The sequence below is a fragment of the Moschus berezovskii genome, chromosome 6 (assembly GCF_049115385.1).
Source record: "Moschus berezovskii isolate FMDL1 chromosome 6, NW_MosBer_1.0, whole genome shotgun sequence".
Lineage (NCBI taxonomy): Eukaryota > Metazoa > Chordata > Mammalia > Artiodactyla > Moschidae > Moschus > Moschus berezovskii.
In genome coordinates, this window is record NC_142465.1 from 101,892,915 (window position 1) to 101,909,374 (window position 16,460).

Below are 16,460 nucleotides of genomic sequence, written 5' to 3' on the forward strand. Positions count from 1 at the left end.
GGGTGGCTGATAGGGGCTCAGCTCAGCCGTGGCGCACCTGCCTTTAAAGCCACACGCTGGGAGGCAGTACTAGGAGCTATGCCATGTAGAGCGGGTATCCTCCGCGCTGCCTGCCACAGCGTCCTGCATCCATGTGGTAGGGACCACATCACACTATGTTAATTAATATGTTAATTACACCTTATCCTTGGAGAGACCAGGACACATGAGAAGGCTCCCATAGACTGCAGGGACAGGCCACCCCCCAAAACAGCCCCCATGAAATCCCCTGGTGGCCTAATGCTTAGGATGCCAGGCTTTCAGTGTCACGGCCTGGGTTCAATCTCTGGTCAGGGAACTGAGATATCCGACAAGCAGTGGGTGCAGCAAAACAAAAACAAAAAACCAGCCCACAGAGGCGGTCCATGCGGAGAGGACAGCGGTTTCCCAGTGGAGAACCCAAGGGACGCTTCCCCAGAGACCAGGCTGCAGCTGACGCTCCTCTCTGAGCCCCCAGCTCACATCCACCGCCTCGTCCCTTCTCTCTTCCATCAGGTAGACCACACCATCCTTGACGGCTGGAAGGAATGTGAGCAGCGCACACACAGGCTCCTATACACAGTGTTTATTTGTTCTGTAACAATTCACATTTTAAATAGTGCTTCCTGACAATGTACCAGCTGGCTCTCCTTAAACACGGGTACAAAGGATGGCCATTCACATTCGAAGGGGCGGGGGGAGGGGGGAGCCACCGGACCACATGAGGAAAAGTGGCAGAGACCCTCTGGGAGTGGGATGGTGGGGAGGATGTTACTAGGGTGGAGGGTTCATAAGGGACGTAAAAAGGAGACACTGGGAGAAGGAACAGCCTTGTGTTCTCAGAAGTCAGTACCCTTTCTAAGTAGTTGTTGATGGGCTCTGCTGGCACCCCAAGTGGAGCGCAGGGGAGGAGAGGAGCCCTTCCTGTCTTAGACGTCTGGTCAGGGGGTTGCCTGAGAAGAGAAGGAAGTTCAGGGACATGTTTGACAGCAGCCCAGCACCCACACCAGTCAGACGAAGCGTCCTCGATCTTCATCCACCATGTACACCCCACTGTACTGGCTGCAAGACAATGAGCAAACCTGTGTCCCGCTGTTTTAGCCAGTGAGGGATTCAAACTGATCAGAGTCAAAAAGTCTCTGTTAAGTTGGTTTGCAAACACACCACAAAGAATTTAGGGACTTTTTTGCCCCTGACTGCTACTGATGTATTTCTGGGACACACCCAGCATAAATATAGTCTCCTGCCCTCAACAGTCCCTCTCAAACCAGATCCTCAGTAAACAACTCTGCATTTGACTCTTGCCTAAAGTGGGTGGCTTTCCAGGACGCCTCCATGTGGCAGGGCACCAGATGGCCCAGCCCCGGGCCACAGGATGGCCACTCAGGCTTTAGGTATTCAGTTGACTGTGAATTAGTCCTTAGAATTCTCTCCTAGACCAAACTTGATCCTATGCCCTTCTAGTCAGGCAGATTCAAACCCTAGAAGTGAACCTGGAATCAATCCCATGCTCCTGAGTGTCTTCTAATTGTTCCCCTAAGCTTACAATAAACTGGACCCACACATGCTTTGCAAAGAGCTAGAATCAAATTTGCTTTCAGGGACTTAAGGCAGAGGGGATGGGAAGGCAGAAATCTCATTAAGACCAGTCTACAGGCTGAGCAACATGGTTCTTAGAGCTCTGGCTACCAACCTTCTGTTAGGTCACAATGCCTATTAGTGGCAATTCAGACATATCCCTTTAAAACTGGCATCCCAATTTTCTGTAATCTCTAAAGTCGAGGAATCTATTAAAACAAGCTAAAAAGACACAGGTTTAAGTCAAGAGAGAACCTGAGTGTACTCAGGGATGACTTATCAAAATTATTCCAGAACAAAAGTGGTTCTCGTCCGGCTCATGTGGGATTCCCTGCTGTACGAACAATGGTCTAGACGTTTAAGAGAGAACCTGATAAAGTAACGTATTCATACAGAAGAAGGAAGTAAGCGCTAGAGATAACTCTAAAGAATTTCACCACTTATAAAAGCTATAGTATTTACAGAGACATTTTCTCAAAATACTCTGCTTCAAGGGCTCCACAAGGAAGAGGAGGGCACATGGCAGAATGGTTGCATGCTGGGCTCAAGGAGCCAGAGTCAAAGTCCAGAAACAGCTTGGCTCTCGTGCAAGCAAAGCAGAAATATCCCTGAATAAAAGAGCAGAAAAGGAAGATGCCCATGAGGAGAAGATGCTGAGAAAGCAGAGTGGAGATGAAGAAGGGGGCTGAGGCTGCCTGCCTCAGTCGTTCCTGACTCGAGTTTTCCTCTAAGCTGAGGATGGCATACACATAAGCACATCCGAAGTAAACATGATAAAAATGAACATGACTGGCAGAACGATATCAACCGGAACACAACCTCTGGACCTTGCTGGTGGGGAGAGTGGGGGGAGGGGGAGGGGGCAAACCCACTTTTGCTCCCCTTCCAATAGTCAGAGTAGGAGAAAATTATTGCAAACAAAGCAACTGACGAAGGATTAATCTCCAAAATCTATAAGCGGTTCACACAGCTCAACAGCACAAAAACAACCCAATCAAAAAATGGGCAGAAGACCCAAACAGACATTTCTCCAAAGAAGATATGCTATTGTTCAGTTGCTAAGTCGTGTCCGACTCTCTGCAATCCCATGGATTACAGCACACCAGTCTTTTCTGGCCTCCACTATCTCTTTGCTCAAATTCATGTCCATTGAGTCGGTGATGCTATCTAACCATCTCATTCTTTGCCGCCCCCTTCTCCTTTTGCCTTCAATCTTTCCAGGGAAGAAGACATACAGATGGCCAATAAACACATGAAAAGATGCTCAACATCACTCATTATTAGAGAAATGCAGATCAAAACTACAATGAGGTTATCACCTCACACCAATCAGGGTTAATTGTTATGGTCACTACATCTAGAGAGAAGGAATATGCGAGGAGACAAGAGGCAGGAGGCGAAAGACGAGGAAGAAATGAGGATTCTGGCGGGCTCGTGCTGTCCCCATGTCAGTCTTTCTTGCTGCTGCCAAGGTCAGGGGGCAGGCGAGGCACCAGCGGGGGTGGAATAGGGGAGAGAGGCCGAGGAGGGGTTGGCTCCCTGTCTCAAGAGGACCCAAACCAACAAGATGTGTTTCAGATGGATGAGAACCCGGGTCCCTGGGAGCTTAAGATGTGCATATCTAGAGAAGACTTCATCAGCACACGAACAGAGAGATACACGCTCAGGGCGCTAGGCACAGCAAAATGTTCCAGGGAAGGACTTCACTGGAATTTCCCAGCCAGGGTTCATAAATTAAACAGACAAAAAATAAAACGGTAAGATTCACAGTTCCAAACTATCCACACAGAGTGCCTAGGAGAAGGGGTTAATTCAGGGGTCGGGCAGGCAGGTAAGATACCCCAGCCGAACGGGTGGTGCTGTTATCCAAGAATTCCGAGTGCCTTTCCAAGTGCCTGGCGACAGTCACGCAGAGGAGGTGGAAGGGGGTGACAGACGTCCTCCTCTCCAAAGAATGATGTTTACACCCGCTGGGGAGGGCCAGTGCCACTCCGTTCACTTCTTCTGGAACTGAAGAGTCCAGCAGCCTATATCTAGGGAGAAAAGGGCACGAATCAGTGGCTTTAATTTTTTTCATGGTAGAGACATGAAGGACTCTCAAGGTCAGAATATCCCTCTATCTCCTATCCTTTTATTTTAGCCTCCAAAGTTTACAAGTGTCCCTCCAGAAAGGCCCAGAGACTTTATCTTTTTCCGTGATACATTCTTGAACACTGAACAACTAGGCTGTCGTATTGAGGGAGGGCAGGCGGTGCATTCTGAGCAAGATAACCAGTCAGTCCAGGAAATCAACCCTGAATATACACTGGAAGGACTGATGTTGAAGCTGAAACTCCAATACTTTGGCCACCTGATGTGAAGAGCTGACTCACTGGAAAAGACCCTGATGCTGGGAAAGACTTCAGGGCAAGAGGAGAAGAGGCCAGCAGAGGATGAGATGGTTGGATGGCATCGTTGACTCAATGGACATGAGTTTGAGCAAACTCCAGGAGATAGTGAAGGCCAGGGAAGCCTGGCATGCTACAGTTCATGCAGCCAAAGAGTCAGACACGACTTAGCAATTCAACAACAACAAGAGTTCTTCACAGTAGGTAAATGTCACAAGCCCTGCACGAGGCTGGCATCACCAGCCTTACCCAGGAAAGACCCAGAGTAACAGTAAAAGCCATGACCCCACACTTCCAAATGTCTCCTCTAAGAGAAAGGGTACCATTTCCAGCTCAGAACAACCAAGCAGTAGTTCAAGATCAGCACTCACCCCTATGAAATAATGCTGGTCCAAAACAGCTGTTTCCTGATACCCAGCAACTCAAGAAGGTACCCACCCGCACACTTGACCTTCCAAAGAGCAGACTTGGAGTTGATTGTGTCCCCTTCACCCTCAAGAGTAACCACACACTTTCTTTCCCAAGCTTGTCACCTGGTAGGGAGAGTCGACAAACTTTATTCTCGAGAGGAATCTGCGCAGCTCCCCGCGGCCGATTTTCGGGGTGGTCTCCTCCAGCTGGACCATTTGGCCTTCCATCAGCGCCCACCGCAGACTGAGCTTGCTGACCACCAGGGGTGCCAGGTGCCCTTCGGAGCTGGGCCCTGTTGTCCTGGTAACGTAAAAGGCGTCTTTCCACAGGTCGTTGATCCCAACTGAGGAAGGATACAAAGGACAGCAGTCAATGAGGACAGAAGACTTGGGCTCACAGGAGAGTGGTTGGGCTCAAGACCCATTCACTCATTTCCTCCTCTGCTGATTCATGCAAGATGTTTACTGAGCACGAATCAACACAAGGTATCGACTAGACAATGGGTGCACACTGGTGAGCAGCTGGTGGCCAGCAAAGCGACAAATTCTGTCTCTATACCTGTGCCTCTCCAAAGCGGCTACCTTTTTTCACTTAATAATTTATTTTGGCTGCGTTGGATCTTTACTGCGTCTTGTGGGATCTTTCATTGCAGCACACAGACTCTCCAGTTGTGGCCCATGGACACTCTAGTTGTGGCACACAGGCTTAGTTGCTCCGTGGCATGTGGAATCTTAGTTCCCTGACCAGGGGTCGAACCCATGTCCCTTGCCTTTCAAGGTGGATTCTTTATACTGAGCTACCAGTTAAGTTCCAAAGCTACTTCTGAGAAAGCCCAAGATCAGGAAGTGAGGGGACTACCCAACTGTGGTAGAAAAGGGAGCACAACAAATGACAAATTCTGATAACTCCTAGATTGTCAGTACCTCATGGCCTAAGCTATGTAGCAAGTTAGTGTTTATTCTGCCTCATCTATAAACCAGGTGCTGCAATAAAAATGGTCTTGATTCTTAATTACCATTATGTAATGTTCATTGAAACAGTGATTGGTTCAAAATTGGGAAAGGAGTACAACAAGGCTGTATACTGTCACCCTACTTATTTAACTTATATGCAGAGTACATCATGCAAAATGCCGGGCTGGATGAATCACAACCTGTAATCAAGACTGCTGAGAGGAATATCAATAACCTGAGATATGCAGATGACACCCTAATGGCAAAAAGTAAAGAGGAACTAAAGAGCCTCTTGATGAGGTTGAAAGAGGAGAGTGAAAAAGTCGGCTTGAAACTCAACATTAAAAAAACTAAGATCATCTGATCCCATCACTTCATGGCAAAATGAAGGGGGAAAAGTGGAAGCAGTGACAGATTTTATTTTCCTAGGCTCCAAAATCACTGTGGACAGTGACTGCAGCCATGAAATTAAAAGATCCTTGCTCCTTGGAAGGAAAGTTATGGCGAACCTAGACAGTGTATTAAAAAGCAGAGACATCACTTTGCTGACAAAGGTCAGCACTGTCAAAGCTATGGTTTTTCCAATGGTCATGTATGGATGTGAGAGCTGAACCATAAAGAAGGCTTGAACACCAAAGAACTGATGCCTTTGAATTGTGGTATTGGAGAAGACTCTTGAGAGTTCCTTGGACTGCAAGGAGGTCAAACCAGTCAATCCTAAAGGAAATCAGCCCTCAATATTCATTGGAAGGACTGATGCTGAAGCCAAAGCTCCAATACTTTGACCACCTGATGCAAAGAGCTGACTCACTGGAAAAGACCCTGATGCTGGGAAAGACTGAGGGTAGAAGAAGAGGGCAGCAGAGGATGAGATGGTTGCACAGCGTCACTGACTCAGGGGGGAATGAACTTGAGCAAACTCTGGGAGCTGGTGATGGACAGGGAGGCCTGGTGTGCTGCAGTCCATGGGGTCGCAAAGAGTCGGACACAACTTAGCAACTGAACAACAACATGAAACAGAACACTTGCAAATGTTAACAGTGGTTATGAGTGGTCAGATTGCAGGTGATTTTTCTTCTTCCCTTTTCATCTTGGCTCCAGTTTCCATGCACTGGGCATGTGCAGTAAGAAAGTCTCTACTGAGCCTAACCCGCTCCAGTATTCTTGCCTGGGAAATCTCTTAGACAGAGGAGCCTGGAGGGCTACAGTCCACGAGGTCGCAAAGAATCGGACATGACTGAGCATGCACTGAACCTAAACAAATGCCCTGAAGAAATATCCTGCCTCTGTTTTATCCTTTGCAGTGAGTTCTGGCTCCTAAGCTCCTACACGGTTGAGAAACTACTCTGATTTGTGTTCCCAGCACTGGGTGCAGTGCCTGGCCCACTGCTGATGATTGGTAAATGGCTGCTGAAACATTAGCTCCCTGAACCCTTGGGGATGGGATTGCACTGCCCTGTAGCTTTCTAGCATGTTCGGGGACTGTGGGTCCTCAACCTGTGAGCCAGGTACAACCCCAGAGGGTGCTCTTGGGTGGTGGCCCCAGGCGTTATGGTACCAAGGGAAATGCAGGGAGCCGTTCAATGCAGGGAGCCGCTCAGGGCACACGTCCTGCTGTCATCCACAGCACACACCCTCATCCCCCTCACCTGGCCAGCACGTCCCCTCCGCCCCCTGCATCACCCCCTGGGACTTACCCTCTGAAGCTGTCACAGTGCCAGTGGCATTGGCCAGATCCAGGAGGATGGAGGGGAAGGTGGGATGCAGGAGGTATAGGTGGTGAAGGCTGGATGGCTCGGTTCCCAGGACGACATCCTGACAATGAGAAACAGGGAGAGCAAAGGTCAGTCCACACTCCCTCGTACGTTGCTCAGATGAAAGGACAGCAGAGACAGTGGGGGTTACTCATCCCCTACAAGGCCAAGCCCCGATCCCATACCAGGGCGTGTGTGAAAGAAACTCCATGTACGAGAGACATGTCATTTCAAATCTCAAAAAACTGACTAAACACTAACTTCGTCAAACCACCAGAGCTGGAAAATGCTTTCTCCCTCATAAGAAAAAGAAAGAAAGAAAGTGATGGAGCCCTCGAAGTCTGGTGCCTCTGAGAGTATCAGGAACAGTTCTTCCCTGGCAGCAGGAGGGGCTTCGTCAAGGGAAAGCCTGCTTATAAAAACACAGTGAACCAAAGACCCCTGCTTTCACTGGATAGCAAAGCCAACTGCAAGTGTCAAGCTAAAAAAAAAAAAAAAAATCACAAAAAATCTTATCTATTCCTGAAATAACTAAGACATGGATCAGACACTCATTAATTACAAAAACAAAAATCCCAAGATCTCAGTGTCAGTCTCCTGACCCCCTCAGGCAGAAGCAATGCACATTGGAACTTTCTTCACCATCTGACTCCATGCAAGGTTGACATTCTGCAGACACAAGGCCGTAGAGCACAGGAACCCCATGAATGGGTTACCCAGCACCTCCCCTCCAGGGCTATGTGGAGTGAGTGTCAGCCCTACTCCTCCACTGTCAGCAGGGGAGGGGTCACTTGGGCGGGAAGCTCACAACCCCGCTCCCACCAGTACCCACAAAGCAGAAGAGGGATTTCCCGTATCCAGGATCCCAGCACCATGGGCAGCTCACATGACAAGAAAATAGCTTATTCACGTCACAGACACCTAAGTTACCAGGGGAGAAGGCTAGGGGGAAGGGATAGTTAGGGAGTTTGGGAATGACATGTACACACTGCTATATTTAAAATGGAAAACTGTGTGTGGCTGAGTCCCTTTGCGGTCCACCTGAAACTTTCACAACACTGGTAACTGGCTACACTCCAATATAAAAAGTTATTAAAAAAAAAAAAAGATAACCAACAAGGGTGTACAGTATAGCACAGGGAACTCTGTTCAACACTCTGTAACAACCTAAATGGGAAAAGAATTTGAAAAAGAATAGATAACATGTATAGTATATAACTGAATCTCTCTGCTGCACACCTTATTACAACTGCTGCTGCTGCTGCTAAGTCACTTCAGTCGTGTCCGACTCTGTGTGACCCCAGAGACGGAAGCCCACCAGGCTCCCCCGTCCCTGGGATTCTCCAGGCAAGAACACTGGAGTGGGTTGCCATTTCCTTCTCCAATGTGTGAAAGTGAAAGTGAAGTCGCTCAGTCGTGTCCGACCCTTAGCGACCCCACGGACTGCAGCCTACCAGGCTCCTCCATCCATGGGATTTTCTAGACAAGAGTACTGGAGTGGCTTGCCATTGCCTTCTCCGTTATTACAACTAACACATTATTAATCAACTATGTGAAAGTGTTAGCTGCTCAGTCATATCTGACTCTCTGCAACCCCACGGGTTGTAGTCTGCCGGGCTCCTCTCTGTCCATGGGACTCTCCAGGCAAGAATACTGGAGTGGGTTGCTGTGTCCTTCTCCAGGGGATCTTCTCGACCCAGGGACAGAACCCGGGTCTCTCGCATCTCCTGCATTAGCAAGTAGGTTCTTTACCACTAGCGCCACTGCAATATAAAATTAAAAGTTTTTAAAAAAGAAAGAAAGGACATAGCCAAAGTCCCTCCTCACTTCCTACAGAATGGAGCCCAAACTCCTTCGCATGAAAACCAAGGTCTTACACCATTTAACCCAAATCGGTCCTTCCTAGCCTTCTGTGATTATTTGCCTGTACATCCATGCTCCAAGAAGGTCTGTGAAACAAGCTCACACTTCACCAGGCTTTACCAATTTCATTTCCCCTTGGACATCATCCTCAAGAGTCATTTCCACATTGAAACACTTGTCACGAGGCCTCCAACTCGATGCCACCTCTTGCATGAAAAGCTCCCTAATCGCCGCCCCCCTCCACAAAACGAAGACCCTCCTCCTTTTGTGCTTCTATCTAAACTTTGTATCTGCACCCCCTTAGAGCATTTGTATCCTGCTTTTGTTTTGTGCTTATTTGTAGATGCTTACATTTGACAGTCATCTGGTCTGAGTCCCTCATTTTATTAAATGAGGAAACCAGGAAGTTAAATGTTAGGTAGAATGTCCACGGTCATACATCAGGGAACTTCAGAGTTAGGACAATCATCATTGGAAATCTGACCATAAAATGAGGGACTATATTAGCATCTGCATTAATGGATAAAGAGCATGAGACTCAGAAAAGGTAAGTCCTAGAGTGCATGGCTGATGAACTCAGGACTCCCCCTCCGTCAGGCTCCCCATCACCCACGATCATCTGCTTGTCTTCTAGAGGGCAGCACTGTCCCCAGTTTACCCTGAGGTCCCTGGCACACAGTAGGTGCTGGTCAAATTGGGTTTAACTGAACTAATCAGAGTGAGTCTTACTCAAAACCCCCTGGCACCTGGCAGAGGCAGCCCCCATCTCCTCAACGCCATTAAAGCCCCTCAGGACAGTACTGAAGATGTTCTCAGGGCCTCCCTGGTGGCTCAGTAGTGAAGAATCTGCCTGCCAATGCAGGAGATGTGGGTTCAACCCCTAGTCTGGGAAGATCCCACGTGCCAGCATACCGTAACTACTGAGCCCAAGCACCACAACTACTGAATCTGTGCTCTCGAGCTCAGGAACCACAACTACTGAGCCCACGTGCTGCAACTACTAAAGCCCGCACACCCTAGAGCCCATGCCCTGCAACAAGAGAAGCCACTGCAACTAGAGAGTAGCGCCCACTTGCTGCAACTGGAGAAAAGCCCGCACAGAAACGAAGACCCGGCACAGCCAAAAATTAAGTAATCAGTTAAATCAAAAAGAAATCTGTTCTCAAATCTGCCTTCTGCACATCAGAACGTCTCTCCCGTGAACCCCCAGGGGAGCCTTCATCTTCAGCCGATGGAGAGAGTCAGAGATGACTTAGTGACTAAAAACAACAACGTGGTTTCCTCACAACATTGAGACAGTTTCTGCTGCACAGCGAAGCGAATCAGCCTATGTACATACACACGCCCTCCCTTCTGGGTTTCCCACCCATCCAGGTCACTGTCTCTACCCATAACCACTCGGAAGACAGCAGATCTAATAAGACCTCCAGACCCAGTCAGCCTCAAGAGCAGGCGCCATTTGACATTAGGCTCACTCACGGGATTGGGCGATGCAGCTGACAGCCCTTCGGCCCAGAAGAGGAAGACAGATTTCTGCTCCACAGTGGCTGCTGACGTGGCCGGAGTTTCTTTCATGTGACACGGGATGCTGTAACTCCACGTGACCAGGCCAGAGTCTCCGTCCACCACCATCACCTGCAGAAGACAAGGCGATGAGTACGACCCATCCTCAGAGAGACAGCAAAACACACAAACACAAAACCAGACAAAAACCCACAGACACGCAAATAACACACAAACACAAAACCAGACAAAAACCCACAGACACGCAAAACACACAAACACAAAACCGACAAAAACCCACAGACACGCAAACAACACATACATTAACAGATGGAGCTTAAACCAGATGCAAACAATGGGGTGTTCAGGGAGCATTACGTAACAACTAGGTCCGGGAGTCTGGACAAGGACATGAACTTGGGCAAACTCGGAGACAGAGAGGGGGCCTGGTGTGCTGCAGTCCATGGGGTCACAAAGATTCAGACAGGACTTAGCAACCGAACAACAACAACCAGAAGTCTAGATGGAGCCTAACGGACTGCAGAATTCCTGGTGGGAAGGGACATTATAAATCATCGAGGCCTCCTCTCGTCGTCAGATGAGGAAATGGAGGCTCAGAGATAGGAAGTGACACCAATTACTCTGTACTTGGGACGGTCCTGGGCGGAGCAGCCATTCCGCTGTGGAGGAGCTAAAACCCATGCCTCATCTCTGTCCCTTCCTGCTGGTGACTGTGGCCAACCACAGTTAGGGGAACACGATCAGGTGACAGCTCAGTCCTATCCCCTGTGCTTTAGAGTCTGCCTCTTCCATGTGCATCCTGGCAGGTGCAGCTCAGACCAAGGGGAGCCTCAAATTTAAAAGAGCAAACTCTGAACAAGCGAAAAAATAAATAGATTAAGAGAAAATTCACTCAGTTGTATCTCTCAAAAGATAATTAAGGGGAATTCAAACTCCCTGGCTGCACGTATATTTCCTTGTCACCCCAAATCCCTCATATCGCACAGTTCTAGAACAAAACAGCTTCTCATTTGCCAAAATTGCAGGGGCTTCCCTGATGGCTGAGCGGGAAAAGAATCTGCCTGCAATGCAGGAGCCACAGGAGACTTGGGTTCGATCCCTGGGTCAGGAAGATCCCCTACAGGAGAACAAGGCAATCCACTCCAGTATTCTTGACTGGGAAATCCTATGGCTAGAGGAGCCTGGCAGGGGTCACAGAGAGTCAAACATGACTTAGCGACCAACCAACAACAACGTTGGCAACCACTGGTGACCACCATCCATTTCAGGGCCTCTGGAGCTCCTGAGTGGATCTGCCCCTCTTCTAGAAATGCAATTCAACTGCCAGGCCCTGATCACCTGTCCCTCCTTCATGAGGTCCTCCATGACAACCCATCGCCCCAGTTGGTCCACTTTCTCTGAAATCTCAGTATATAAACTGAAGTGGTACATTTATTGAAACCAGCCTTTCCCCAGCAAGAGACTTCAGAAAGCACACGGACACTGAGAATCCACAAGGAACTGCTACACAAGGAGCAGGGCAGCGAAAAAAGCTTCTGCTGCTGTAGATGTTAGCACTGCATAGTGACTGTTCATTTTACCCATCCAGCCACACTTGGAGTTCTTGGAAGGAAGGGACCATGTTTTAAGGTTCTTTCTATTTTTCATTATGCCAAGCACAGGCCTGGACACCAAGTTCATCCTGGATATACGTTCTGACTGATCTTCATCCCCAGGTTTTACCTTTTTCATCCCAAATCCATTCGGTATCTGCAGAAGGAAATCAATCGTCTCATCATCCGTGAAATACCCCGGAGTAGGCTGGCTGCAAGTGAGAGCAATGTGAGTGATTGGAAGTGAAGGACCAAATGGGGAGAATGGGACCCCCTCCCCTTGCACTGGCTCCAGATATTAACATCAAGCAATGGTTCCAGGCCGTTTTGAGTGAGTAGGAGCACATCACTAACCTGTGCAGGCCTTGGAGGCCCAAGGCCCAGGAAGGGGTGAGGTTCTGCCCCCGAAGCAGGACGAGGCCTTGTCTGGTTGTGATCAGGAGGTTGCTGCTGTTGGAATCCGGTGCCTTCACCATCTGGAGGAGCTCCACCCCATCGCTGAGTTAAACGAGAGACCCCAATAGTCTCAGGCTGGGGTGAAATTCCTGTCCACATATTCTGGCTAATCCTCTAAGTGCAGATGTCTATACAGACCCTTGTATTAGTCTCCTACCAGTGTCTTGGGACTTTCCTGGTGGTCCAGTGGTTAAGACTCCATGCTTAAAATGCAGGCGACATGTGTTCGCTCCCTGGTAGGGGGAGTGAGATCCCACATGCTACACAGTGTAGCCAAAAAAAAATTTTTTTAAAAAGAGGGGCACTCTTGCTGTTTCATTTGAATCTCTTTTTCCTGGTTTCTTTAGAAATCAAGGAGCCCTAGAAAATTTACACAATTTCAGAAGGAAAAGACAAGAAAAGTGCCTCTCACGTTGGATGTTCTGGAAAGATAACAGAGCTGAGAACAGTGACAGGGAAGGAGCCAGAGGTCGGGACAGGATGCCTGAAACTGTCATTAAGCTTAGACAGCAGCTGATACTCTCGTTGCTGTTGTTCCATCACTAAGTTGTATCCGACTCTGTGATCCCATGGACTGCAGCACGTCAGGCTTCCCTGTCCTTCAGCATCTCCCAGAGTTTGCTCAAACTCATGTCCATTGAGTCAGTGATGCTATCTAACCATTTCATTCTCTGTCACCCCCTTCTCCTCCTGCCCTCAATCTCTCCCAGCATCAGGGTCTTTTCTAATGAGTTGGCTTCTCCCGTCAAAGGGTCAAAATATTGGAGTTTCAGCACCAGCTCACACTCGACACTTCATCAAATTATTGGGTTGGTCAAAAAGTTCACTTGGGTTTTTCTGTAAGATCTTAAGGGAAAACGCAAATGAACTGTTTGGCCAGCCCAATATTTCTTCCTTTGTACAACTAGGACCACTCTATTTAACATCTCTCAAATGCAATGACACAATATGATACAGACTAAGAAAATGCTGGGTTTTCCCAGTGGCTCAGCAGTGAAAAATCCACCTGCAATGCAAGAAACATGGGTTCAATCCCTGGGTCGAGAAGATGCCCTGGAGAAGAAAACGGCAACCCACTCCAGTATTCTTACCCGGGAAATCCCATGGACAGAGGAGCCTGGTGGGCTATAGTCTATGGGGTTGCAAGGAGTTGGACAGGACTGAGTCAGACACAACTTAGCACTAAACAACAACAAAGAAAATGCTAGAAGATGATCTGAAGCTTTTGGTAGAAAAATAACAAAGATAATTATTACCCAGGCCCAGGGTAAAATGGATAACATCCACTGCATATGACAAATAACATGCTTTCAGTTAAGGAAAAAAATGAGGGGAAAAAAAACAAAAAAATATTTCATGGATGTTATTTTTGCCTCTGCCACAATGATTCTTCAAGAGAAAAACACAGGAACAGAGTTTTACAAGCAGTTCTGTTAAATAAATCCATTTCCCTACCTGAGGTTCCCCAATCTCAACTGCCCTGCTCTGACTCCCACTCCAAACCAATACCCTTCTCTGCCCACTGTGAGCTGGAGAGGGCAATGGCAAGCCACTCCAGTACTCTTGCCTAGAAAATCCCATGGATGGAGGCCTGGTAGGCTGCAGTCCGTGCGGTTGCTGAGGATCAGACACGACTGAGCGACTTCACTTTTACTTTTCGCTTTCACACATTGGAGAAGGAAATGGCAACCCACTCCAGTGTTCTTGCCTGGAGAATCCCAGAATGGGGCAGCCTGGTAGACTGCCGTCTATGGGGTCACACAGAGTCGGACACGACTGAAGTGACTTAGCAGCAGCAGCAGCAGCCCACTGTGAGCAAAGTGATCACCCACACACAGACATCAACACATTATGTCACCAGGAGAAGACCACTTCCAACTCCCCACAACCAGACTGGGAGGTGGTCCATGAAGGCCAGGCACCATTTTCCCCCCAAACCTCTGCCCACGGGTCTACCAGCCCACCAGACACTGAGATTCCAGGCATGCGTGGGCTCAGGTCTCACCATGGCAGGACCAGACAGCTGCCCACCTGTAAACATCAATGAGCTCAGACAGGTTGACGGATCTCCGCTTCTCCCACTCAGGTTCCTCTATCTGCAGGGAAGGTGGTAAGCTGTCTCGATTTTGGGCCTGAACGAAAATATCCCTCAAGGCGACAGCCTGGATATTACCTAACAGCACAGAAGAATCAACATGGAGAAGCTGAACTCAATAGAGCTTTTCCAGGGGGAGGACAGGAGTGGGAGACTCAGAGCCCGGGCGGAGGGAGGGATTCACACAGGGAGCCAGTAGGGAGGTGGCTAAGCAGATGCTGGGCAGTCTTCTCATTGGAGAAGGCAGCAAGGCACAGCAGAGTGAATACCCTGTGGCAGGGGGTCCCCGGCAGAGGAGGTGACAGAGGGCTGGTGTCAGAGACTTCAAGCTTTCTCCCCATCGCGTAGGGAGACCTCACCACACACCCATGGGGACAGAAGCAAAAACGAGCCTCACTTCTTACCAAAGCCAAACAGGATGTAGGCGGCCCCGCTGGTGGTGATGTAAACCTGAGGGCCAATCAGGTTGCCCACTCCCACGATGTTGTACTTCACAGGTCGGCCCACAGGGCTTCCTGTCCGGCCAGACACCAGCAGAAAACACAGATCTGGCTAATAAAGTGAAAGACCGGGGTTGAATCCATAGAAATCCTGTTGTTACCGAATCAAGTCATGTCTCCACAGTCATTCCTTCTCGTTAGCTAAGGAGTCAGAAACATCTCCCAAAGCTGAAAAGCCCAAGGCCACATCTGCTTTGCCGTATTTCCCAGGAAGTTAGAAAGTGAAGAAAATGCCCCATTCCCTTATCAGATACAAGCCAAGGGCACCTGCATGGTGATTTGGGCAATTTCTCCAAGGTACAGCTGTTGCTGAAGAGCAGTCTCCTGAAGCACAGAACTCTAGCCGAAAGCTAAATACAGGACCCACCAGTCACTACCCACCCCTATACCCATAAATCCCCAGCGATATTTGGTCCCACGAGAATCAGTGCAGACCATGTGCTCCCATTATAACACACATATCTGGCCTGGCCACTATCAACCTCACTCTCCAGCAGAGATCAGCAAACCTTTTCTGGGAAGGGCAAGACAGTAAATATTTTATGTTTTTCCAGCCAGGTAGTTTCTGTAGCAACTAGCCTACTCCACCACTCTAGTGTAAAAGCAGCCATAGACAATATGTGAATGAATAGGTGTGACAATAAAACTTTATTTACAAAAACAAATAGTGGGCCAAACTTGGCCTGCATGCCATGGTTTGCCAACCCCTGCATGAGAGGGTTTTCTTTTGGGAATAGAGGCACTGGTTGAGAAATATAAGGACTACATTGCTGTCCTGATTTCAGTAAAGCTTTGACAGAGTTTATTGTCATGAATACAAGGAGATATGGTTCTCAGTGTACCCTGAGAAGGGGCCAATGCCACCCCAGAGGGAGTTTTAGTGGAATGTCATCTCACCTAGCTATTATCTTATTCCTATTATTCATTCTTTTATCAAAGACACGAATGAACAGAATTCAGGTTTATCACAAAGCTGAGAGAGATAGCTAGTATGCGGATGACAAACTGAAAATTCCAAAAAGTCTTAGGCTAGAAGATGGGTCAAAATCTGGAAGAAAAAATTGGCCCGTTAATTAAAAGACATGGATATTTCATGGTAACAAGACTTATTGTGGTGATCATTTTGAAATATATAAAAATATCCAATCAGTATGATGCACACCAGGAACTAGCATAGTATTGCAGGTTAATTATATTATACTTCAAAAACAAATTCATAGAAAAAGAAATCAGATTCATGGTTACTAGAGGCAGGAGGTGGGAGGAGGGGGCATTGAAGGAAGGTGGTTGAAACTGACAAACTCCAGCTATAAGATAAATAAGTACTAG

General features: G+C 48.2%; 1 protein-coding gene across 1 annotated transcript in view; it reads right to left on the reverse strand.

The window, feature by feature from the left end:
- Window positions 1-589: 589 nt before the first annotated feature.
- Window positions 590-16,460, reverse strand: part of FAM234B (family with sequence similarity 234 member B) — a 39,389-nt gene continuing 23,518 nt past the window's right edge. Inside the window, exons 6-13 of the mRNA XM_055395872.2 lie at window positions 15,036-15,183; window positions 14,568-14,709; window positions 12,435-12,578; window positions 12,211-12,292; window positions 10,444-10,599; window positions 7,045-7,162; window positions 4,517-4,737; window positions 590-3,629 (exon numbers count right to left, since the gene is read on the reverse strand). Of these exons, the coding sequence (XP_055251847.2) occupies window positions 3,624-3,629; window positions 4,517-4,737; window positions 7,045-7,162; window positions 10,444-10,599; window positions 12,211-12,292; window positions 12,435-12,578; window positions 14,568-14,709; window positions 15,036-15,183 (1,017 nt within the window). The 3' untranslated portion in view covers window positions 590-3,623. The remainder of the gene's footprint in view (window positions 3,630-4,516; window positions 4,738-7,044; window positions 7,163-10,443; window positions 10,600-12,210; window positions 12,293-12,434; window positions 12,579-14,567; window positions 14,710-15,035; window positions 15,184-16,460) is intronic.